The sequence below is a fragment of the Neoarius graeffei genome, chromosome 2 (genome assembly GCF_027579695.1).
Source record: "Neoarius graeffei isolate fNeoGra1 chromosome 2, fNeoGra1.pri, whole genome shotgun sequence".
Lineage (NCBI taxonomy): Eukaryota > Metazoa > Chordata > Actinopteri > Siluriformes > Ariidae > Neoarius > Neoarius graeffei.
In genome coordinates this window covers 25,054,640-25,080,278 of record NC_083570.1, presented here as the reverse complement: position 1 = coordinate 25,080,278, position 25,639 = coordinate 25,054,640, and the positions used below count along the sequence as shown (strand labels likewise).

At 41.9% G+C, this 25,639-nt stretch overlaps 1 protein-coding gene across 1 annotated transcript in view; it reads right to left on the bottom strand.

Annotated features, from left to right (window-relative positions):
* Positions 1-25,639, bottom strand: part of LOC132869202 (capping protein, Arp2/3 and myosin-I linker protein 3-like) — a 250,085-nt gene that overhangs the window by 3,576 nt on the left and 220,870 nt on the right. Inside the window, exons 32-37 of the mRNA XM_060902539.1 lie at positions 24,775-24,854; positions 23,936-24,109; positions 23,031-23,232; positions 21,264-22,281; positions 12,963-13,078; positions 313-436 (exon numbers count right to left, since the gene is read on the bottom strand). Of these exons, the coding sequence (XP_060758522.1) occupies positions 313-436; positions 12,963-13,078; positions 21,264-22,281; positions 23,031-23,232; positions 23,936-24,109; positions 24,775-24,854 (1,714 nt within the window). The remainder of the gene's footprint in view (positions 1-312; positions 437-12,962; positions 13,079-21,263; positions 22,282-23,030; positions 23,233-23,935; positions 24,110-24,774; positions 24,855-25,639) is intronic.

Genomic DNA, 25,639 nt, shown 5'->3' with positions numbered 1-25,639 from the left:
AGTTAACCAGTATTCCTTCAGTTCATTTCTACTCTTCTAATAAATATATGTGTAATAAACTGCATTGAACGTTATGTGAATCCAGATAAATCTGTATAAGCAGTGTGCTGATCAGTTCTCACAGTTATAAAGAACATTAGTTTGCACATACCTACATAGAAAGCATTCAGTGTTCTGCTTAGACTTATTATAATAATACTAGATTTCTTCACAAATTCATTTATCACAAACAGCATTCAAGATTCAAGATTAAAGAAAGTACAATTATAATCAAGGTTAAACATAATACTGGCCAATAAAATAAAGGCAGACCTTGAGTATGAGAACGTTCAGTCAGCCCTAAGGTAGGTTTTGTGGAGGCTGGGGGTGTAGCTGGCAGGATCTTCCTGTCACTGGCTGATTCGGTGGGGGACAGCACATACGGAGCAGTCTTTGGCTATGAGTCAGTTGAGAAAATGGCACCAAGATCAGTTAACATAGCATTTTAAACACTGCCAAATGACCATCATGATGTCAGATGATAGATGGTAATACACATGTTGCATATCCCTAAACAAGAAGTCTTTAAACAAGAGGTCTGGTAGTACAGTGTTTTGTGAGAGCTAAACATAACGTGTGATTAAGTCAGGGCAAAGTTATAGTTTCTTCCTTAGCTGCTTTGTCAGTTGAGAACCAATCATCACTGCTGATTGGATATTGGCATGCATAAACTATGTTAAACTATGTAAGCTGTAAAAAACAAACAAACAAACAAACAAACAAACAAACAAGCCTAAACTATTGAGGTCCGGACCTTAGTGTCCTCATATCATGTTTAAAACAACAACAAATCATGTTTTTAGGTGCTTAAGTAACAACATAAAACTGTTCCCACTGTTACAGAAGCCCTGAAAGGTAAGGTAAGAAAAAAGAAATTAACCCTCACCCCTCATGGTCCATGCTCTGGCCATTCTCATCAACCTGAGTGATTCAGGTAGTCCTGACAGTCCTCCACTCAGTTGCAGAACCATGTTTATATACATATAGTTACATACATTTGACTACTTTTTCTTCTGAACCATCAGGGCAGTTACCCTCAGAATTAGTGAAGCTCATGTATCAAAGTCACCATAAGGGTTCATAACACCTCCTAATACTGCACCTGACAAGACAATAAGAGAGCACTCGTGGATAATGTAAATATTCTTCAGTGATGCTCAAGTATTGATACCACTTCAAGGTCGATACTGTACTGTACTCTATTGATGATATGAATTGGTCTTAATAATGTAAGGACTTAATGCTGTACTTTATTGAAGGTAAAGAGAAAATTTACCACAGAGCACATGGGTTGGTATGATGCAATATTCAATCTGTAAAATCTGGTAACGGAAGACCATGAATTTCATATCACTGCTTCATAAGGTCTACAACTAACACTCCTCTAGTCTTCTAGGGTGCCCCTCAAATGGCATGTAATAGAAGAAACATTTTGTAAATGGCATGTAACAGAATAAGACACCTTTGTTCAAGTGTCATAGCACAAGCACTTTATTTAGGACTAACCCGTCTTTAGATAGCAGAGGGCCCCCTTACTGTCCTCCCCAAAGCACACAAACAGCTGGTCAGTGACCTGCCAGCTGGCCATCTCTTGTACAAAGTGCTTGAGTGCTCTCACTTGACATAAGGCTGGCCTGGGTTCACTCTCATCCACAAGGGCAGATAGGTTCAAAAATTGATTGCTATAAAGTATTTGTGCTATCATTATCTTTGTTCAGAGTGCTGAGTTTGGCCATAGCACAGCATCTTTGAACTTTGGTCCCGTAGTAATGGCAAGTATTAAGGCTGTCTTCTGTGAAAGTTATTTTCTGCATCTTCCATTGATTCATAGGGAAAGTTACACAAACATCTCCAACTGCTCCAAATCCAAATCCCACTGTGGGATCATGAAACAGACAATTGGAGACCAAAAAGGTTGAACTATTGTAGAGGAAAATATAATTTTTAGAGAATTTATGATTTTCAGAGAATAGTGATCCTTTGAAGGAAGGTCAGACACTGTGTCTTGTGTTTATAAGATAAAGTATGTTGTTTTGTGTTACACTTTTCTATCCTACAAGGTTATCATAAGTGTGTCTACGCTAGGGGTAAACGTGAGAGTAAAATACGGTCTTTGCAGTTCCTCTGCAACATACAAGTAAGATGGGTCAAAAAGAAACAAAGCGGTCAGAAACTGAGATAACTCCTGAAACCTACCCCCTTCTTCAAATGTTAAATTTATGTTAACTAAGTATAGACCGGACTTGTGTAAGCAACTTAGGATGTGGGTAGAACGATGTGGGATCCCAGAGGGAGGCAGTTTAAGTGTATGGCAGATATGGAATCTCAAGGAAAGGTTGAAACGAGTAGAGGAAGATAATGAAAAAAGGAAGAAGAAACATAGATGACAGGTTGATTGGGGTGCATTTAAAATGTGGCAAACGGAAGCTGCAGTAAGAGATAAATGGGCAAATTCACATACACGTCAGGGTCAGATAGAACGGCAGGGAACTAACCAGAATTCTAGTGCTTTTGCTTCTGTAGCTTCAGCTCCGCTCCCCTATGTGCCTGGAACTTCACAAAGGAAAACGGACATGACGTCTGCTGGCATTTACCCAAAACTCAGCCTGATGCAGGATTTGGATATGAGTTGCTATTCATTCCCTCCCACTCTTCCTCTGGCTTCTTCTCAGATTCCAGAAACAGAGCCTGTGTCAGCCTCTGCTGGTCAACAAGTGTATGACCATAATCAACCCATAGAGGAATTTGAACAAGGTGAAAGCTCTACACAGGTAATGACATCTACCCCAGTGTCATCACACACAAGGCCCCACACAATAAAGAAGGGAACTGGAGGCTCTCCAGTGTGTGCTGATAAAGATGGGGAGGTTCGCACAGTCATTAATATGCCAATGGTCGCTGTGGCAGGCCCAGAAGGCCCAATTATGGTCTTCCATGCCTGGAGTCCAGAGGAGATTATGCAAATGGATGCTGAGATAAAGGATCCCAGACAGCATGGTGGTCCTAAGTGTGCCGAGCAACTCGACAGTTTCTGTAAAACATACCTCCCCACCAGCCATGAACTGTGCTGAGTGTTTGCAAAGAAACTAGGTTTGGACTTTAGCAAGATCCAAGACAAGTTTCCTGAAGAAGAAGAGCATGCAAACCACCCAGATTGGACGCACGCCAGTAACCGGGCCTACCAAGAGTCCATTACTGGATTGCAGGACGCTGTCAGAACAAGGTTTCCAGTCCAAATGGACATCACACAAATAAAAACCTGTAAGCAGTAGGATGATGAGATAGTAACACAATATCTGCAGAGACATGCAGTACCTGCAGAGAAGAGGCAGGAAAAACAGAGAAAAAAGGACGATGCTCTTCACAAAGCCATGTTTACAATGGTCTTGGTGGTGCAAGTTACACAAGCAAGTCAACAGCATGGAGAGGGACACAGAAGGGGCTGTGGAAGAGGTCGACAGTGCCAAGATGGCTTTATGTGTACGAGTGGAGGTTGGCACCCTCAGATGTTCTGAATACGAATCGGGAGCAGATTGAGATGGCAAAAACATGCACTAGTCCAATTGGTACTGATTATATGCAATCAGAAAACTTACACTGCACCACTCATGTTAGCCACGGGCACCCAGATGTTAAGTTTGAGCAGGACTGGTTTAAGGAAAGGAGAAGATGTGAAGAACTGTTGTTGAAGTTATTTTGGAATAGTTACAGGTGCGCTGTGTTTGTGCAACCACCAAGTGATTATCAACTGCTGTTTACTTCACACATGGCTCTGTACGTGTCATTGGCAAAACAACAAGAAGATAGAGTCATCTATATCCCCCGCCCTATATACCAACTATATACCAAGTTTCAAGATATTATTTGTCACATTTTTCAAGTTCTGCTGCAGGAAACCAACCCTACCTCTTTATACTGACCTCAGCAGTCCATGGCACAAGCCCACCAGACCTTTGTTTTAGGTGAGCTAAAAATTAAAATTTCTCATATGTCTTAGTATCAAAAGGCACATATTCATTACTTAAACAACACATATCTCAACTTTCAAGACCATACCACTCATAGTTTTCAAGTTCTGCTCCAGATAAAACAAAACCTACCCCTAAGACTAACCTGAGAGATGAAGTCTGAGATTGTTTCCACGGAAACATTAAAAATTAAAATTTCTCAAATTTCTGAGTATGAAAAGGCACATCTACGTCACCTTGTTAACATGGACAGTGGTGCTTGAAATTTTGTGAATCCTTTAGAATTTTCTATATTTCTGCATAAATATGACCTAAAGCATCATCAGCTTTTCACACAAGTCCTAAAAGTAGATAAAGAGTACCCAGTTAAACAAATGAGACAAAAATGTTATACTTGGTCATTTATTTATTGAGGAAAATGATACAATATTACATACCTGTGAGTGGCAAAAGTATGTGAACCTCTAGGATTAGCAGTTAAGTTGAAGGTGAAATTAAAGTCAGGTGTTTTCAATCAATGGGATGATAATCAGGTGTGAGTGGGCACCCTGTTTTATTTAAAGAACAGGGATCTATCAAAGTCTGATCTTCACAACACATGTTTGTGGAAATGTATCATGGCATGAACAAAGGAGATTTCTGAGGAACTCAGAAAAAGCATTGGTGATGCTGATCAGGCTGGAAAAGGTTACAAAACCATCTCTAAAGAGTCTGGACTCCACCAATCCACAGTCAAACAGACTGTGTACAAATGGAGGAAATTCAAGACCATGGTTACCCTCCCCAGGAGTGGCCAACCAACAAAGATCACTCCAAGAGCAAGGCGTGTAATAGTCGGCGAGGTCACAAAGGACCCCAGGATAACTTCTAAGCAACTGAAGGCCTCTCTCACATTGGCTAATGTTAATGTTCATGAGTCCACCATCAGGAGAACACTGAACAACAATGGTGTGCATGGCAGGGTTGCAAGGAGAAAGCCACTGCTCAACAAAAAGAACATTGCTGCTCATCTGCAGTTTGCTAAAGATAACGTGGGCAAGTCAGAAGGCTATTGGAAAAATGTTTTGTGGATGGATGAGACCAAAATAGAACTTTTTGGTTTAAGTGAGAAGCGTTATGTTTGGAGAAAGGAAAACACTGCATACCAGCATAAGAACCTTATCCCATCTGTGAAACATGGTGGTGGTAGTATCATGGTTTGGGCCTGTTTTGATGCATCTGGGCCAGGACGGTTTACCATCATTGATGGAACAATGAATTCTGAATTTTCTAAAGGAAAATGTCAGGACATCTGTCCATGAACTGAGTCTCAAGAGAAGGTGGGTCATGCAGCAAGACAATGACCCTAAGCACACAAGTCATTCTACAAAAGAATGGTTAAAGAAGAATAAAGTTAATGTTTTGGAATGGCCAAGTCAAAGTCTTGACCTTAATCCAATCAAAATGTTGTGGAAAGACCTGAATTGAGCAGTTCATATGAGGAAACCCACCTACATCCCAGAGTTGAAGCTGTTCTGTACACAGGAATGGGCTAAAATTCCTCCAAGCTGGTGTGCAGGACTGATCAACAGTTATCAGAAACGTTTAGTTGCAGTTATTGCTGCACAAGGGGGTCACACCAGATACTGAAAGCAAAGGTTCACATACTTTTGCCACTCACAGGTATGTAATATTGGATCATTTTCCTCAGTAAATAAATGACCAAGTATAATATTTTTGCTTTATTTGTTTAACTGGGTTCTCTTTATCTACTTTTAGGACTTGTGTGAAAATCTGATGATGTTTTAGGTCATATTTATGCAGAAATATAGAAAATTCTAAAGGGTTCACAAACTTTTAAGCACCACTGTATACCAAGTTTCAAATCCGTGCCATGAATAGTTTTGGATATATGCTCTGGAAACGAACACTGCTCTTAGAAACAAAGTCAAAAACTATTTATGTAAAAATTTGAAAAATACTTTTTTTTTCAAAAATCCAAAATAGCAAAAGGCACCAGTTCACATTTTGCTTGATATGTATACAAAGTTTCATGAAGATACAGTGGGGCAAAAAAGTATTTAGTCAGCCACCAATTGTGCAAGTTCTCCTACTTAAAAAGATGAGAGAGGCCTGTAATTTTCATCATAGGTACACTTCAACTATGAGAGACAGAATGGGGGGAAAGAATCCAGGAAATCACATTGTAGGATTTTTAATGAATTAATTGGTAAATTCCTCGGTAAAATAAGTATTTGGTCACCTACAAACAAGCAAGATTTCTGGCTCTCACAGACCTGTAACAACTTCTTTAAGAGGCTCCTCTGTCCTCCACTCGTTACCTGTATTAATGGCACCTGTTTGAACTCGTTATCAGTATAAAAGACACCTGTCCACAACCTCAAACAGTCACACTCCAAACTCCACTATGGCCAAGACCAAAGAGCTGTCAAAGGACACCAGAAACAAAATTGTAGACCTGCACCAGGCTGGGAACACTGAATCTGCAATAGGTAAGCAGCTTGGTGTGAAGAAATCAACTGTGGGAGCAATTATTAGAAAATGGAAGACATACAAGACCATTGATAATCTCCCTCAATCTGGGGCTCCATGCAAGATCTCACCCCGTGAGGTCAAAATGATCACAAGAACAGTGAGCAAAAATCCCAGAACCACACGGGGGGACCTAGTGAATGACCTACAGAGAGCTGGGACCAAAGTAACAAAGGCTACCATCAGTAACACACTACGCCGCCAGGGACTCAAATCCTGCAGTGCCAGACATGTCCCCCTGCTTAAGCCAGTACATGTCCAGGCCCATCTGAAGTTTGCTAGAGAGCATTTGGATGATCCAGAAGAGGATTGGGAGAATGTCATATGGTCAGATGAAACCAAAATAGAACTTTTTGGTAAAAACTCAACTTGTCGTGTTTGGAGGAGAAAGAATGCTGAGTTGCATCCAAAGAACATCATACCTACTGTGAAGCATGGGGTGGAAACATCATGCTTTGGGGCTGTTTTTCTGCAAAGGGACCAGGACGACTGATCCGTGTAAAGGAAAGAATGAATGGGGCTATGTATCGTGAGATTTTGAGTGAAAACCTCCTTCCATCAGCAAGGGCATTGAAGATGAAATGTGGCTGGGTCTTTCAGCATGACAATGATCCCAAACACACTGCCCGGGCAACGAAGGAGAGGCTTCGTAAGAAGCATTTCAAGGTCCTGGAGTGGCCTAGCCAGTCTCCAGATCTCAACCCCATAGAAAATCTTTGGAGGGAGTTGAAAGTCCGTGTTGCCCAGTGACAGCCCCAAAACATCACTGCTCTAGAGGAGATCTGCATGGAGGAATGGGCCAAAATACCAGCAACAGTGTGTCAAAACCTTGTGAAGACTTACAGAAAACATTTGACCTCTGTCATTGCCAACAAAGGGTATATAACAAAGTATTGAGATGAACTTTTGTTATTTTTTTAGCTTTATTGGATAAGACAGTGTAGAGACAGGAAATGAGTGGGAGAGATGGGGAGGGATCTGGATATGACCTCAGGTCAGAATCAAACCCCGGTCCCCGGTACGGTGCCTTATCCACCTGAGCCACGACACCCCTGAACTTTTGTCATTGACCAAATACTTATTTTCCACCATAATTTGCAAATAAATTCTTTAAAAATCAGTGTGATTTTCTGGATTTTTTTTTTCTCATTTTGTCTCTCATAGTTGAGATATACCTGTTATGAAAATTACAGGCCTCTCTCATCTTTTTAAGTGGGAGAACTTGCACAATTGGTGACTGACTAAATACTTATTTGCCCCACTGTATCTTCAGTAGTTTTAAAGATATGGTCTGGAAACGAAACCGTGACCAGACGGACAGATGGATGGACGGACAGAACCCGTTTCTATATACCCCACCAAACTTTGTTTGGGCGGGTGATAACAAGGGGACAGGTGGAAGGATTTGGGCCCATGAGTGTTGAAGTATGTAAATGCGACTGGCAATATACCACCGATCCAAGAGTACTGTATAGTAAAAACATGAATGCATTTCAAACAAATCTGGATTTCATTGTCTCTAAAGAGAGACGTAGTGTTAACCACTGAAAAACCTGTGCCAGGGATATGGTCAGAATAGCAATTTACTAAACTTACAGTTGACTCCCCATGTTTAGCGGAGGTTCCTAAACAGCTTTGGGCATAGGGCAAACATGACATAGGGCTGATAAAGGGTGATCACCCCAAAGTCTGATTTTAGACCCTGTAAGTCCCAGGATCCCCTTAAATCTGAAGCTATAGAAGGCACTAGGCCAGTGTTCAATTCTCTAAAGGCAGCAGGATTAATTGTAGATTGCCTTAACTTTCCTGTGCACACTCCCATTTTTCCAGTTAAGAAACACACTGAACCAGGACAACCCACTGAGAGGAGATTTGTACAAGACCTGCAGGCAGTAAATGCAGCTGTAAGAGCTTGAGCTCCTCATGTTCCTTGTGACGGTCATGAAGTGACCGCACAGAGAAGCCCTCCATCGAGACTGTTTTACACACAAATGCACACGGACATTCGCGTACAGTGGTGCTTGAAAGTTTGTGAACCCTTTAGAATTTTCTATATTTCTGCATAAATATGACCTAAAACAACATCAGATTTTCACACAAGTCCTAAAAGTAGATAAAGAGAACCCAGTTAAATAAATTAGACAAAAATATTATACTTGGTCATTTATTTATTGAGGAAAATTATCCAATATTACATATCTGTCAGTGGCAAAAGTATGTGAACCTCTAGGATTGGCAGTTAATTTGAAGGTGAAATTAGAGTCAGGTGTTTTCAATCAATGGGATGACAATCAGGTGTGAGTGGGCACCCTGTTTTACTTAAAGAACAGGGATCTATCAAAATCTGATCTTCACAACACATGTATGTGGAAGTGTATCATGGCACGAACAAAGGAGATTTCTGAGGACCTCAGAAAAAGCGTTGTTGATGCTCATCAGGCTGGAAAAGGTTACAAAACCATCTCTAAAGAGTTTGGACTCCACCAATCCACAGTCAGACAGATTGTGTACAAATGAAGGAAATTCTAGACCATTGTTACCCTCCCCAGGAGCGGTCGACCAACAAAGATCACTCCAAGAGCAAGGTATGTAATAGTCAGCGAGGTCACAAAGGACCCCAGGGTAACTTCTCAGCAACTGAAGGCCTCTCTCACATTGGCTAATGTTAATGTTCATGAGTCCACCATCAGGAGAACACTGAACAACAATGGTGTGCATGGCAGGGTTGCAAGGAGAAAGCCACTGCTCTCCAAAAAGAACATTGCTGCTCATCTGCAGTTTGCTAAAGATCACGTGGACAAGCCAGAAGGCTATTGAAAAAATGTTTTGTGGACAGATGAGACCAAAATAGAACTTTTTGGTTTAAATGAGAAGTGTTATGTTTGGAGAAAGGAAAACACTGCATTCCAGCATAAGAACCTTATCCCATCTGTGAAACATGGTGGTGGTAGTACCATGGTTTGGGCCTGTTTTGCTGCATCTGGGCCAGGACAGTTTGCCATCATTGATGGAGCAATGAATTCTGAATTATACCAGTGAATTCTAAAGGAAAATGTCAGGACATCTGTCCATGAACTGAATCTCAAGAGAAGGTGGGTCATACAGCAAGACAATGACCCTAAGCACACAAGTCATTCTACCAAAGAATGGTTAAAGAAGAATAAAGTTCATGTTTTGGAATGGCCAAGTCAAAGTCCTGACCTTTTATCCAATCGAAATGTTGTGGAAGGACCTGAAGCGAGCAGTTCATGTGAGGAAACCCACCAACATCCCAGAGTTGAAGCTGTTCTGTATGGAGGAATGGGCTAAAATTCCTCCAAGCCGGTGTGCAGGACTGATCAACAGTTACCGGTAATGTTTAGTTGCTGGTATTGCTGCACAAGGGGGTCACACCACATACTGAAAGCAAAGGTTCACATACTTTTGCCACTCACAGATATGTACTATTGGATCATTTTCCTCAATAAATAAATGACCAAGTATAATATTTTTGTCTCATTTGTTTAACTGGTTTCTCTTTATCTACTTTTAGGACTTGTGTGAAAATCTGATGTTGTTTTAGGTCATATTTATGCAGAAATACAGAAAATTCTAAAGGGTCCACAAACTTTCAAGCACCACTGTACAGACACATGCGTATGTACGTGGACTTTTTACATTTGCGTTCGTATATGACATTATGGAACGGACATGGGACTGGCGCTCAAATGCATTGTTATAGACAGAAACAAGCAAGACTATTTTATTATGCTGTGAACATTTATTGTACTTAAGTAGGTGCACACACTTGTGTTCAAAACAAATGTTGTTGGCATAAAATGATTACCGGTTTAGCGGGGAACATTTGTTGCAGTCTTCGGTCTGGCAGCATCTGTCTAGCGGCAAAAGAGTGCCGAACAGAAATGTCATGTTATTTATTTGTTCCGGGCCTAACTGGGCTAGTTCATCCTGGTTGTGGCCATGGGGATGCCGGAGGCGGCCCTGATCAAGCCACCTCTGTTTTGTGTCTTTTCATGTGCTATGAGGATTAATTTTTGTGTTTATTTTGTAAATCTGCTTGTTTGCATGTATACAAACTTGTGCTTTTGTCTCAGAGTCTCTTTTGTTGTTTGTGTTAATTGATTGTGTTCACTTTTGTTTGTAAATGACACCGTCACTTGGTATATATGTGTTTGTCTAGTCTCATGTCGACAGTCTTGATTGCCGTGTGTTTCGTGAGCACTGAGGCTCTGTAAGTACTGTGGGTTGTCCTCTGTAATTTAGAGGCTAGCAGATTTAGAATTTTGAAGTATTTTGAACGTTTCTGACTTTTTGACTTTACTTGAATTTTGGAATCTTATTTTTCTTTTTTTTTTGTCTTCATAATCCTATTACTACTTTGAAATTTTGCTTATGGACACTTCTTGTTTGATTTTCATTTTTTTTAGCCTGAAGTTAAAATTTTATTGTCCATTCTCACTCACTGACTCTGATTTTTGTGGCCAAATCTACTCCCACTAACAGTGTCTGCTCCGCTACCTTTACATTCCTAACCCCCATTCTATTATTTAGTGGGGTGTCACGGAGTTTCAGTGAGGTAGGAAGAGTGCAAAAGGGCATGCCTGGACTCAGAGCACCAAAATCTGTCAAGAATAGTGAAGTATCACCCCCTGACAGCACCTATCAGTGTTTCTCCATCTGACGATACTTGAGAGATATGGTGATGAAGATGATGCATGTTGTTATGAAAAGTTACCAGATGGTGAAGATGGATCCAGAGGACTGGCCTCCGAAGCCATATTAGAATTATAACCCCCAGGGGTTCCTGGAAAGAGCTTTCTCGAATGTGGACGATTATGAACTATAAATATTTTTGCTTATGCTTATTGCTGGCTGAAGAAATAACATGATAGTTATGTTTGATTTATATAATGTGAATCTGCATCTTTTCCTATCTGTTCATTTGCCATTTGTGTAGAGATGCCTATACGTATGTCTCACAAAAACAGCAGTATAATCATTTCCATTTCCCTGTTAATGAAGTGCCTGTTGAAAACCTGTGTAGGAGGGACAGGAAACAGAAAATATGCATAAGGGAAAGTCTCTTGCTTTATCATAGTTATCAAATAATTGATAAAAGGGGGAATGTGTGGAGGAAAATATAATTTTTAGAGAATTTATGATTTTTAGAGAGTAGTGATCCTTAGAAGGAAGGTCAGACACTGTGTTTCATGTTGATATAAGATGAAGTATGTTGTTTTGTGTTACACTCTTCTATCCCACAAGGTTATCGTGTGTCTACATGCTGAGATAGAAAAGAAGATGCCCCTGGCCATGAAAGGAGATAACAGGGGAACATGTGATATGTCAGTCATGCTCAACTGTATAAAAAAAGCATGTTGATAACAGAAGGCACTTCTCTGGGTGAAATCCTTTGTGAATTTCACTGTGGAGAAGCCAGCTCTCGCAAGAGTATAATAAACTCATATTTCTGTCTGCTTTTTTCTAACAGCCTCGAGGTGCTGAATTATTACGCTTTTCCACCACACTATGCACTCCTAGAGTCAAACCATCAATCTATCTATAACCTCTTGCAAACAGGCAAGTATGCTCAGGTCACTCCCAGGACTAATATCCATAATTTTAAGGTGTGTGTTCTGCTGTGTCACAGTGACTGCAGCAGGTTGTTCAGGCATAAAAAATCATCTTTGGGCCCTGGGGTGTAGATGATGGCACAAATGTGATTCTTGCTGTATCCAGCATAGCTCGTGCAAATCCACTGTTGCAATCTTTGTAATCCAAACAGAATAACTGTTTTAAAACTGTTTTAGAGCAGACTTAGAGTACCAAGAGTGTCATGTGTTTTGTTCTAGCCTTAGACAGAAGGACATGATCAATTAATGCCTCCTGGGCCTGTGCACCAAAGACTTGTCCAGGTACCAATGGCACACCTGACGCAGCATGTTTGCTGCATTCTGTTAATATGGCCTTCAAAGCTTGAAATGTTGTCTGTAAGATCTCTGCTCCCTTTCATCTTTTGCTGCAGGCATTATTTCTTTAACAGTCAGTAGTACGTGTGCCAGTGTCTTGAACAGATAGTTGCCAGAGTCTCATGTGAGGCAGCTGTGAGGCAGCTCTCCTATGTTCTTTTGAGCTCTGCACTTCACTATTCCTTTGCATTCCTTCTGACAGCTCTTGCATTTGGCCAGTACCTCTCTGCCAGCTCCTCTAATCTAATAAAGACAGTAAAGGTACCAGTTGAGGTACAAAAGAAGGGTAAAATGTAATATCCTGCATATTGCTTACCATTAACAGAAATGTTAATCATATGTATTAAGCACCTATTAAGCATTATTAAGCAACTTATATCTGGAACCCTTATCAACAAACTATGAATGGTGAACAATCCAAATATGTACACCCACATATCTGATACCCACGTACCTTTGCTGGGATTGGAGGATGGTGTGCCTCTGTTTCTCTGACCCGGTCCATCTCTCCATCTTTGTCTTTCCTTTCCACTCGGAAAATATTGCTCTCTCCAAGTTTATCCTCGGTACCTGAAATACATTTTTAAAAAATCAAATAAAAAAAATACACCCCCAATTAATAAAAATTTAATAAAAATGTGCATGGCATGACATTCATTGTTCAGTTTGGGAACTCAAACAAGACAGAACAAGAAGACAGAGTCATCTATATCCCCCGCCCCGCCCATCAGTGTTTGGGCGCTGTGTGAGACGGCTGCCTCTCCAGTAGCTCTGTAGTTTTTAACTCTTTAAACCTCTTTTTTCACTTTTCTGCTCTTCTTAAGAAGACATAGTGTGTTTTACTATATAACATGGATATATTTCACTTTAACACGCAACCAGGAGCCAGTTTTCTCTCTTATTCGAGAGAGGAGCTGCTGGCCCTGAAAACAATGGGACAAGCTGGGATACGACACCCTATAACCGGCCAAGCTGAGGAGGAAACCCAGGGGCTGCAAGGCTGGAGCTAAGCTAAAGGCTAGGCTAGCGGACAACCGGCGGCGCTACAAACCATCCATTCCCTCCGTTATCATGGGGAATGTGAACTCGCTGCCGAATAAGGTCGACGAGCTTTCCGCTCTGAACAACCAGTGGATTTATCGGGAGAGCAGCTTATTTATCTTTATGGAGACATGGCTAACACACCTTGTACCGGATGCTAATGTGGACCTGCGGGGATTCACTGCTGTGAGAGTCGACAGAGACACTAACACATGTGGGAAAAGCAAAGGTGGGGGACTCATCATTTATGTTAACAACTGCTGGTGTAACTCGGGACATATCTCCGTAAAGACAGTTTTATGTTGCCCGGACTTGGAGCTGCTAGCCATTAGCCTGTGGCCATATTATCTGCCAAGGGAGTTCAGTCATGTGATCACCATCTGTGTTTACATCCCTCCAAAGGCAGACACAGCCGCTGCATGTGAGAGGATTCACTCTCTCACAGCAAGGCTGCAGACACAGCACCCTGAGGCATTTATGATAATTTCTGGGGACTTTAATCATGCTACTTTGGACTCTACTTTGGCTGCTTTTTACCAGGCTGTGGATTGTCCAACAAGGAACAACAGGACAATTGACTTGCTATATGCTAATGCGAGGGATGCATACAGAGTCACACCCCTCCCCCCACTAGGGAAGTCTGACCACAACCTGGTTCTTCTACAGCCGAAGTACACCCCCCCTGGTTCAAAGGCAGCCTGCAACAACTAGCTCCATCAGGAGGTGGTCCCCTGAAATGGAAGATGCCCTCAGAGACTGCTATGACATCACAGACTGGGATGTGCTGCTTAGCCCACACTGTGAGGACATAGAGGGGCTGACGCACTGTCTGACAGATTACCTCAACTTCTGTGCAGACGTGGTCTCCCCCGCTAAGACTGTACGGTGTTACCCTAATAACAAGCCATGGGTAACACAGGAAGTCAAAGCTGTCCTCAACAGGAAGAAAGCCGCCTTCAGGAGCAGGGATAGGGAGGCGATGAAAGCAGCACAGCAGGAGGTGAAACGCTGCATGAGGGAAGCTAAGGACAGTTACAGGAGAAAGGTAGAGCAGAAACTGAAGGAGAACAGCATGAGGGAGGTCTGGGAAGGTGTGAAAACCATCACAGGCCACAATACAAAACCAGAGTCATTGAGGAGACAGTGGAGAGGGCGAATGAGTTGAATGACTTCTTCAGTCGGTTCAACCAGCCCACGTCCCCCCCACCCTCTCCCTCACTGGAGCCATCTCTCCTTCTTCCCTCAACACACCTCCCCCCAGTCATCACAGCAGCCCCCTCCTCCCCCACCTCAACACAGACTCCTCTATGCATTACTGCAGACCAGGTCAGAGGTCAACTGAGGAAGCTTCACCCCAGGAAAGCAGCAGGCCCGGACAAGGTGTGTCCACGACTACTGAAGACCTGCGCTGCCGAACTGGGTGAACCACTCCAACGCATCTTCAACCTCAGCCTGCAGCTGGGGAGAGTGCCAACCAGGGCAGGAATTTCACGAGGGCCATGGCCCTCGTGCCCCCTCAATTTGGCCTTGTGCCCTTGGAAAAAAATATCTGCCGTAAGGCCACAGTGGCCTTGATGCCCTGCGGTTTTGCAGTCTGCCTCGTGACTGCCAATAGGCAGTAACATCACCTGCATCTATTGAGAAAAAAAATACGTCTTTTGATGACATTCTGGATTCTTATTGGGCAACTCATCAGTGGTGGATCAGACTCAAACCTGGCATGAACCGCTCCGACATGCTATAATGACACCAATCTATCACCAGCCAACCAGGAGACTTAATCAAACGCATCCCCCACCCACCGTTGAATTTTCACAGAAGGAGGGAAGAAGTTGACTGAGGTAAGACTGTGTGATAAATTAACGAACGAATAAGATAAGAATTTCAACATATAGGGCTTAAGTTTGTTACCGTTAAATAAGCATTGCTTGTACAGTAATATGTCGTTACAACGTTTACCCACTTTTAACGTGCTGAGTACTGACTGTAGCCAGTAACAAATGCTAATTAGCTTGCTGTCAAGTTTTTCCTTTGTCGAGCTTTAAGCGTAAGGTCATGGATGTTACTACTGCTTGTTCCTGCCGTAATATGATATGTGCTGTTGTCTGTTCATAGACACTTTTTTAATCTATGCAGTTAGCATTGTTTTGTTACTAGTATTGTTAGGGTTTTGCTGGAATTCAAACCTGGTTCGCTGGTGTGACAATCCAACAAACCCCCACTAGGCCACCAGGGGGATGACTCAAATGCAGAGGCGTGAGGCAGAAGTAGAAAAGTATCAAAAGGTTTATTTACAATATATACAATCCACGGCAAAAAACAAAAGTAATCCGAAAGCTCAGAAGATAAAGGGAAAATAAAAAATATCCAAAAGTTAAAGTCCAAAAATAAGAAAAGAAAAGGTAAAAATGCAAACGCTCAGAAGATCCAAAAAACAGTAAATACTAGGTCCAAAAGTCAAAAAAGAAAAGCAAAGTGCAAAACCAAAAAGACAAAGGCAAGGAACACGGTACAGAGGAAACTGGAGCTAAACATAACAGCACAAAGACTCCGTGACAAGAGGACTGAACTCAGGGGTATAAATACACAAACTAATTAAGGACAGGGCAGGGCAGGAAACAGACAATAAGACAAAAACAAAACACAGAACACAGTGGTGACCTCTAGAGGCCAAAACAAACATGACCAGAAAAGGAAATAACAGCGGCCTCTAGAGGCCAAAACAGTCCCAGTCCTAACAAGTATTGTATGTTTCTTTTTGCTGTTTAACCAAAGTGTAACTGCTGCCATCTTGACGAGATCACCATCGCAAGAGATTTTATCTCATTGTTTTTGGCGTCATTACAACATTAACATTTACTTTTATTCATTTACCCCCTCTGTGTAAATTAGAAATGGCGCAACTTCCTCTGTAGCTGTCAACGGACAAGTACAGACTTGTCTTGAGTTTTGAGCCAATCACAACAGGGCAGCCCTTTGGCCTGAGGTAAAACATGATAGTTTAAGTTTGTTTAAAGGTCCCATGGCATGAAATTTTCACTTTCTGAGTTTTTTTAATGTTAAAATGAGTTCCTCTGACCTTCCTAAGTCACCCCAGTGGCTAGAAATTTCATAATGTGTAAACCAAACTATGCCCAACATTTGAGAATGGCGCGTCAAAACGGCGTGTTGATAAGCTCTTCCCTTTACTACGTCAGCAAGGGAGATGATCCCCACACACCCCCTCTGGATTCCCACCCACTGTATGGATTGCCCGCCCAGTTGTAGTGAGGAGACCATAGAGGACACAACAACATGGCATCACCTAAGCAAGCGAAACATGGAAATTGCGCTGTACATGGATGTGACAACACAGAAAAGAGTCTGTTTTTACTGCCGACGGGAGAGCCCCTGAAGACGCAGTGGCTTAATTTTATTTACTTCAATAATACGCCGTCGAGTCTATCTAAGATGGTGTATGTTTGTCGGAAGCATTTTCCTGAGGAATGTTTCCACAACCTGGGACAGTACAGGGCAGGTTTTGCACATCAACTGTCACTGAAGCCTGGGTCCGTACCAAGCATCCCTGCCGCATCAGCAACAAACACTGAACAAGTAAGTGTATAACTGGTCGTTTTGCCGTGTTTTAAAATCGGTGCGTTGGCCTAGCAATGGCTACATTAGCTGTGCAGCTAACCGCTTCCTGCAGTTAGCCAGGTAATCTGTGCTACAAAACTAAAGAGCATGCAGCATGGTCTGTTAAACTGAGTTTAGTCTGGAAATTGACTGTAACTTATGAGCTTATGTTTGACTATTGCTCTGCAATGCATGTCTTCTGTTGGATAAGTGATATGTTGCTGTAGTTGCTGCTTCTATCCTCTTTGGTTATGGAGTGCGTGTTCAAGCCTAGGGCATTATACGTTCGTAAACTACCACTCCGAACACTCTCACTCTCTGTTCTCTGTCACGTTGAGTTTACAAAAGGAGTCCGAGGGAGAATGGGGTTTTGTCTTAGCAGCGTGGCTACAGGCGCTGATAGCAGCGAGTATGTGTGCGCGCAGTTTGGTCAAGCCCCTCCCCCTCCCCCCATGGCCTGCCCCCACCCTCTACCCTTCCCCGCCTCCTGCTTCTCATTAGCAAAACGACGCACTGGGAAAAGCGCTGAAATGGGGCTTTCTCCCAGGAGGCTATATTTATGTGCCGAGGGTTCATTTCGAGAAAGGCTGCGGATATAACATCCGGAAGCCTCCACGAGCCCGTTTAAAGCATCAACAAACCACCATGCCATGGGACCTTTAAATTACAAAAATCAGTACACCCAATGACTGTCTCATATACTCTTCATATACTCATACTGTTTAAGTAATGCAATAAAAGTAATCTTTAAAAGTGGTATTTACTCAAACTGTTTGCATAGAATGAACTTTCGGGTTAACAGTGTAATAGTGTTGCAGTGTTCTGCAAATTTGCAATTTAATATTTCAGGTCTTGAGACATGAAAGTGCTATTTTAAAAAATAAAAGGTCAGAAATGTTTTCTTTGTCGTCTATTTAGTTCATTTTATTTCCTCAATAATTTTCCTTGATTGAGAAATCGGTCTGGGCTCTTATGGGTTAATCAGTAGCCTGCATGCTAGTAATAGTTCCATTTACAGTCAAACATTTTGATATACTCCAGGCTCAATTTTAATTAATCAAAAATCTGCATAGTAGTACAGTCTGAAGATGCTCTTCCACATTCGGTGTCAATTGAACAAAAATTATGGGAGGATATAGGTTTAATAAGTTTTACAATTTTCAAAGTGAGTGATGGATTGATAAGTTTAGATGTGTTCAATATTTTCTTATCTTCAGACATAATAGTGTAGGAGATGTTTCTTTATCTGCTTGATAGTTTTGACTGAGACTCCAATCTTCCTCAGAAGAGTCATTAGTCCTTAAATTAATTCATTATAGACGTGAACTTAAAATCATTGTTTTATTTTATGGCCTTGGTGCCCTGGCTTTTGGCCTTCGTGCCCTCAAAAAATTGACAGCACAAAAGGCCAAGTGGCCTTGCCCCTAAAATGACGAAATTCCAGGCCTGGTGCCAACCCTCTGGAAGACATCATGTATCGTTCCAGTTCCCAAAAAGAATCGGCCCAGCGAGCTGAACGACTTCCAAATGGTGGCACTCACTTCACATCTGATGAAGACGTTGGAGCGGCTCTTCCTCAGCCTCCTCAGACCCCAGGTACAACATGCCCAGGACTGTCTGCAGTTTGCGTACTGGGCAGGTGTTGGTGTGGAAGACAGCATCCTCTACCTGCTACACCGAGCCCACTTGCATCTGGATAAGGGAAATGGCACAGTGAGGATCCTCTTCTTGGACTTCTCGAGTGCCTTCAACACCATCCAGCCCCTACTGTTTCAGGACAAACTGAACAGAATGCGAGTGGACCCCTGCCTGGTCACCTGGATCTCCAGCTACCTCACTGACAGGCCGCAGTATGTCAGCCTGAAGGACATCACGTCTGACACTGTAATTAGCAGCACCGGAGCACCCCAGGGCACGGTGCTGGCCCCTCTTCTCTTCACCCTGTACACCGCGGACTTCTGCTACAACTCAGAGCTATGTCACATTCAGAAGTTTGCCGATGACACAGCCATCATTGGGTGTATCAGTGACGACAGAGAGGAGGAGTATAGGAGCCTGGTGAGGGACTTTGGTATGTGGTGCAACAGGAACCATCTGCAGCTCAACACCTCGAAGACCAAGGAGCTGGTTATTGACTTTGGGAGGCCCAGACCAAGGTCACGACCAGTTCTGATCGAGGGAGTCGAGGTGGAGGCTGTGGATTCCTGCAAGTACCTTGGGCTGTGGCTGGACAGCAAGCTGGACTGGACTTGCAACACCAATCACTTATACAGGAAGGGACAGAGCAGGCTATACTTCCTTAGGAGGCTGCAATCCTTTAACATCTGTAGGAAACTCCTGTGGATGTTCTATCAGTCTGTGGTCGCCAGTGTCCTGTTTTACACCGTGGTGTGCTGGGGGGGCAGCACATCCAAGAAGGACACATCCAGGCTGGACAAACTGATCAGGCGGGCCGGCTCTGTGGTCGGCATGAAGCTGGACTCTCTGGTGATGGTGGCAGAGAAGAGGTCTATGGACAAACTATTGAACATCATAGACAATGCCAGTCACCCTCTGCACACCATCATCAGCAACCAGAGGAGCCTGTTCAGTGACAGAATGCTCCTTCCCAAGTGCAGGACAAACAGACTCAAAAACTCCTTTGTCCCTCACGCCATCAGACTGTACAACTCCTTTCTGGGGGGGAGGAAGGGTAACAGGAGGACAGAAGACGGGAAGGAGCAGTAGCCTAGCCTAACAATAAGCAATACCGGACAATGTGCAATATAAAGTGCAATATCTTTCCTGCCCCCCACACACACACACTTGCCCTAACCCCACTTCTCCCCCCTTCCCCCCTCCCTTCCCCATATCTTATTCTTTTATATTTGTATATGTAAATACTTAATTTATTTTAATTTATCTAGAAGTTTTCTCTATTTCTTTTCTCTGTTTATATGTAATGATGCTGCTGGAATCTTAATTTCCCTGAGGGAACCCTCCCAAAGGGATCAAGAAAGTTTTATCTAATCTAATCTAATCTAATCTAATCTAATCTAATCTAATCTAATCTAATCTAATCTAACCAATTATACACCAAGTTTCAAGATATTATTTGTCACATTTTTCAAGTTCTGCTGCAGGAAACCAATCCTACCTCTTTACACTGACCTCAGCAGCCTATGGCATAAGCCCATCGGACCTTTGGTCCAGGTGAGCTAAAAATTAAAATTTCTCACATTTCTAAGTACCAAAAAGCACATATACATTACTTAATCAACACATATATCAACTTTCAAGACCAGACCACTCACAGTTTTCAAGTTCTGCTCCGGAAACAAAACCTACCCCTAAGACTAACCTGAAAGACCAAGTCTGAAATTGTTTCCATGGAAACATGAAAAAATTTAATTTCTCAAATTTCTTAGTATGAAAAGGCACATCTACATCACCTTGTTAACATGTATACCAAGTTTCAAATCCATATCATGAATATATTTTGGATATATGCTCCGAAAACGACTATTGCTCTTAGAAACTAAGTCAAAATCTATTTTTTATGTAAAAATTTGAAAAATACTTTTTTTTACAAAAAATCAAAAATAGCAAAAGGCACCAGTTCACATGTTGCTTGATATGTATACAAAGTTTCATGAAGATATCTTCAGTAGTTTTAAAGATACGGCCCGGAAATGAAAACGTGACCGGGTGGACAGCCGGACAGACAGACAGCTGGACAGAACCCATTTTTAAAAGGCACATCTACATCACCTTATTAACATGTCTACCAAGTTTCAAATCCGTAACATGAATAGTTTTGGATATATGCTCCGGAAACGAACATTGCTCTTAGAAACCAAGTCAAAATCTATTTTTTATGTAAAAATTTGAAAAATACTTTTTTTTCAAAAATCCAAAATAGCAAAAGGTACCAGTTCACATGTTGCTTGATATGTATACAAAGTTTCATGAAGATATCTTCAGTAGTTTTAAAAATATGACCCGGAAACCAAAATGTGACCAGACGGACGGATGGAACCCTTTCCTATAATAATTGAAAAACTAATTCAAGGCTTTTTTCGATTTTAGATGTTCCAATGTTTAGGATATGTTGCATTACCTGAGCTCTCCTGCAGAGGCCTCTGTCTGAGTTTGGATAAACTGGGCTTGCTGCTCTGTGGAGGTGGCTCTGGTTTGGATGGGCACAGAATGTGACGCCCCACTGATGCCACTCTGGTGCCTACCCCTCTACATTGCTCGTCTGATGGACACGGCTCAGTCCGGTGTTCCATTTGTGGATCTGAGGGTGGGCTTCTTTCCATCAGCTGCTCCCAGGAGCCTGAATCAGAGTGTGTGTCTGTGATTATAGATGCTTCACAGTGCATTTGCTTATGTGCATCTGTGCAGATTTCTTTCTCAGCAATGGGGGATGGTATCCTGTGCTGCCCATGTGTATGTCTGTCTATCTGTCTGTCCATCCATTGCCTCTCAGACTGCCTGTCCACCTGCCTTAGGTCCGTCCACTGTGTGTCCGTCTGTTGCTTTGGCTCCGCCCACTTCCTCTCTGCACCTTTTCGTGTCTCTAACCACTGTTTCTGTTGAACCTCAGCCTGCCTGTCGATCTGCCTCAGTGTGTGTCTGTCCACCTCCCTCTCTGAATGCCTGTCTGCCCTCCATAGACTTTGCCTGTCTAAATCTCGGTCTATCTGTCTCAGAGCCTGTCTATCTAACTCTCTCTCTGCCTTCCATAGTGTCTGCCTGTCTAGCCCCCTGTCGATCTGTCTCAAAGTGTGTCTGTCTAACTCTCTTTCAGCGGGTTTATCTATCTGCCTTGATGTTTGTCTGTCTAGCTCATTTTCTGTCTTCCTCAGGGTCTGCCTGTCTGCTTCTCTCTCTGAGGTTTTGTCTGTCTGCCTTGACACTTGCCTTTCCAATTCTCTGTTTATGTGTCTTAGAGTTTGCCCATCTGTCTCACTCTCAGATTTCCTGAGATTTTGCCAATCAAGCTCTCTGTCGATTTCCCTTTGCCTGTCTGTCTCCCAGCTCGCTTGTCTGTCTCCTGGCTGTAATGTCTGCCTGTCAATCTCTCTGTCCGCTGTTCCTGAGGATGGGTCATGGTCAGGCTCCATCTCAGATTTCTGTAATCACAAAAACAGGACATGGTGAACATTTTGTCATGAAACAAAGATCATATTTTACATTTTGAAAGTTTTCGAAATAATTATGAGGCTGGAAAGGAATTGTAATCATTGATAAATAAGAAGAATAAAACACTTCAAAATGACTTTGGGCAGATAGCTCCGTTTTGTGTACTAGCCTGTCATTGATTATTTTCCTATAACAGTCTACCCAATAATGTTTATTCCTGACTTTTCAATGCTTGTCAACTATGAGAAACAAGCCACCATTTGGGATTTTTTTTTTTAAATCGATGCATACTTGTTCATAACAGCAAAAGCATTGTTGTTTTTACAATCCTAGCACATACCTGAACAGTTGTGGGTTGTTGTTGTCTTTTAATTATTATTATTATTATTATTATTATTATTATTATTATTTTCTTCAAGTGCTAACTGTGATGTGAAATGACAACTTTCCTGTTCTACAAATGTTGTTAGTTTACATGTCAGGGCTGGCAGAGAGCCACAGTGAAAATCTCAACTGCTCGGACACATGCTAGTATTATACTATTAGGATTCTCACTTGATTCCACTAACAGATGGTAAGAAAATGACACAGCAATCACTAAAATAATTAACATCACACTTTTTTTCTTGTTTAACACCCATACTTATTTTACAAGCTTCATATAAGAACTATAAAGCTTCACAGTTCCAAACTCAATAACCATTTTCTTCAGCACGTTAGCTGTGGACATGGACTGTACCATTTTGCCAGTATAAAAGGGATGTTTGTTTGTCCTGAATGTGGAGAGTGGCATTCCCTGGACAGAGCGTATCTCCATCATCCCTCCTCTGGGTTCATCCATTTTCTGGTCCTCTACATTCCTATCAGTTTCACCTGGGCAGCCACTTCTACCAGGTATCCTGGGGGGCTGGAGAAGAGTGTAGACATTCTCAAGGGCATTCCTGGATAAGGACAGAAAAATAGATTGGAGGAAAAATAAAGAATATGATCATCATTATTGTATTAGTTCTCATTGCAGCTTATTGAGTTATTTTTGCTACGTTACAGAAGACTGAAAACTCCAATCCACTTTCACACTGCCGATTAACTAACTGGAATTCTGATAACTGCATGTATGTGATGAAATCCCCTTCTGACCATTTGCTAAGTATATGTGTGGTATAGATACGCACAAACTATCTGATAATATTGAAGTCACTCCACATACAGTCTTTGAGGAAACCAGAAAGAAATCACCCTGGATGAATGTGAGGAAGTAGAAAAGAAAATTAATAAGTGGAAGACTACCAGGATACCTTGATTACACATGCTGGCGACGATGAGTGTGATATAATGGTTACTTATTATAGACTACTCATTGAATGTGAGGTCATGGTCCCAAGGTGAAGGCCTGGTACTCAAAGAAGTGAGTACACTGAAAGACTTCAGTAGTTTCTAAAGAAAACACCATGATGGTCATCAACAGTTACATATGTTACCTTCCATTTTGTTCTTCACTGTACTGTGTCAAGGGAAAATCTCTAATTTGCACAAATCTCTCAGAAGTGCCAATGTGGTTTTATTTTTAGTGTTTTTACAGGTCAAACAGATTTTAAAGCAAATTAACCCTCTGCATAGCTGCTAGATTACTAGCTGCCAACTGACCCAGTAGGAGCCATGGCAACGGTCCGACAATCCTCGCTACAGACTACACCCACTGAATCCGACTCCTGATTGGACATTGTGGAATTCCGGTTCCTACGGAAACCAAAGATAGACAGCATGTTGCGTCTCTTCTTTCGCCGGAGGGAGTGAGCCTTGTGAAGGGAGGATAACTGACTGAGAACAAGACACAGAAGAAAAAATTAAAAGAGAAGAGAAAAAGAATGAGCAAGAAGATAATATATGCGCTAAAAATGGTTTTGTGCATGTTTTTTGATATGGAAACACAGACCATGAGAAACTATGGAGAAATCTATTTTTTTTCCTTCATTCAATTCTCTCCTTACAACATATCCACAAATGCCAATATTGCAATATTCAAAATTGTGCCAATTACATCCAGGTCTTCTTGTAGACAAAATCTGGTAAGATACCAAGGTTATGTGATGATTTATGCCTCTTACAAGGTAAAGCTTAATATTTAAAAGTTTAACATCATCACTATTTATGACCTGAATATTTAAGCCCGCTGCATTATTTATCTGGGATGGCGCCCTCTCATCAGCCCAAAGAAACCCCCATGATTCCATGCAGCTGTTGCCTGGCAACTACATGAATACTCAGAGAGCCGGGCAGGTTGCTAGGCAACAGCGTGCACTGGCACAGGAGGGCACATTTCGCGCAGATTCATTAGAAATGTGTTTAACGGGTAAAAAATGTAATTAGAGTAAAAGCATCTACAGTACTCCTCTTGACTCTAGAGACTTATCTGTCTGGCTAGTAAAGTGTGTCTGTGTGTGTGTGCGCGCGTACGTGTGTGTGTGTGTGTGCACGTGTAGTACCTATCAGGTAGAACTCGTTTGCTGTAAAAATCAGGCAGTCCATCATCTAACGGAGTGACAGATCCATTTTCAGTACAGTGCTGAGAGAAAGAGAGGGTAACCAGGTAAAACTGACTGCTCCATGTAAATCTAAAACTAACAGGCATTGTCCTGTTACACCTCTCCTGCCTCTAACCTATAGACATCTGCTATCAGAACGCAGGTGCCAAGCCTGGAAAAGTTGTTTGTTTACTTATTGCCATTAATATTGTTTATATTTATAATAAAGATAAAGCCATGTTGGCTATTCCACATTTTTATCAAATGAAAGTATGTGGGTCGATGTGATATGTAGTGCCATGCAGTGAACAGAACATGAACATGCCAATATCTGAAAAGTGCAATAATAAGACTAACTGCAACCCTTTCTGGAGTACCACAACATAATGAACGCTAATGGAAGCTGAGCTCACACTGGGTAAAAGCCAGAGACCATCACAGAAAAAAAAAAAAAAAAAAACAAGTGCTGCCAGGCAAAACAAACCTCGCCCGGTAGCACTTATGATGAATAGGAAGGAAGATACAGGATCATGAAAAAATAGGGTACATGTGACTACTGCTTAGAAATAAAATTGTTTTCTGATGCCATGTCCATACAGTAAATATAGCATATATATTTACTCTATGAGGCAGTAGCCACAAAAATGAAGCGTAATCCAAAAATGAACAATTCAAAAATCACAGAAGTAAAATATACCAAATGTCTGTACTTTATATTATTCTACTCTTACCGCTTATAGTTTTCGAAACTGAAACCTCCAAACCGAGGTTGACATACACACGCTGTCGCCATGACCAAAACTCTTATTTCTCGGAAATGGCTCGG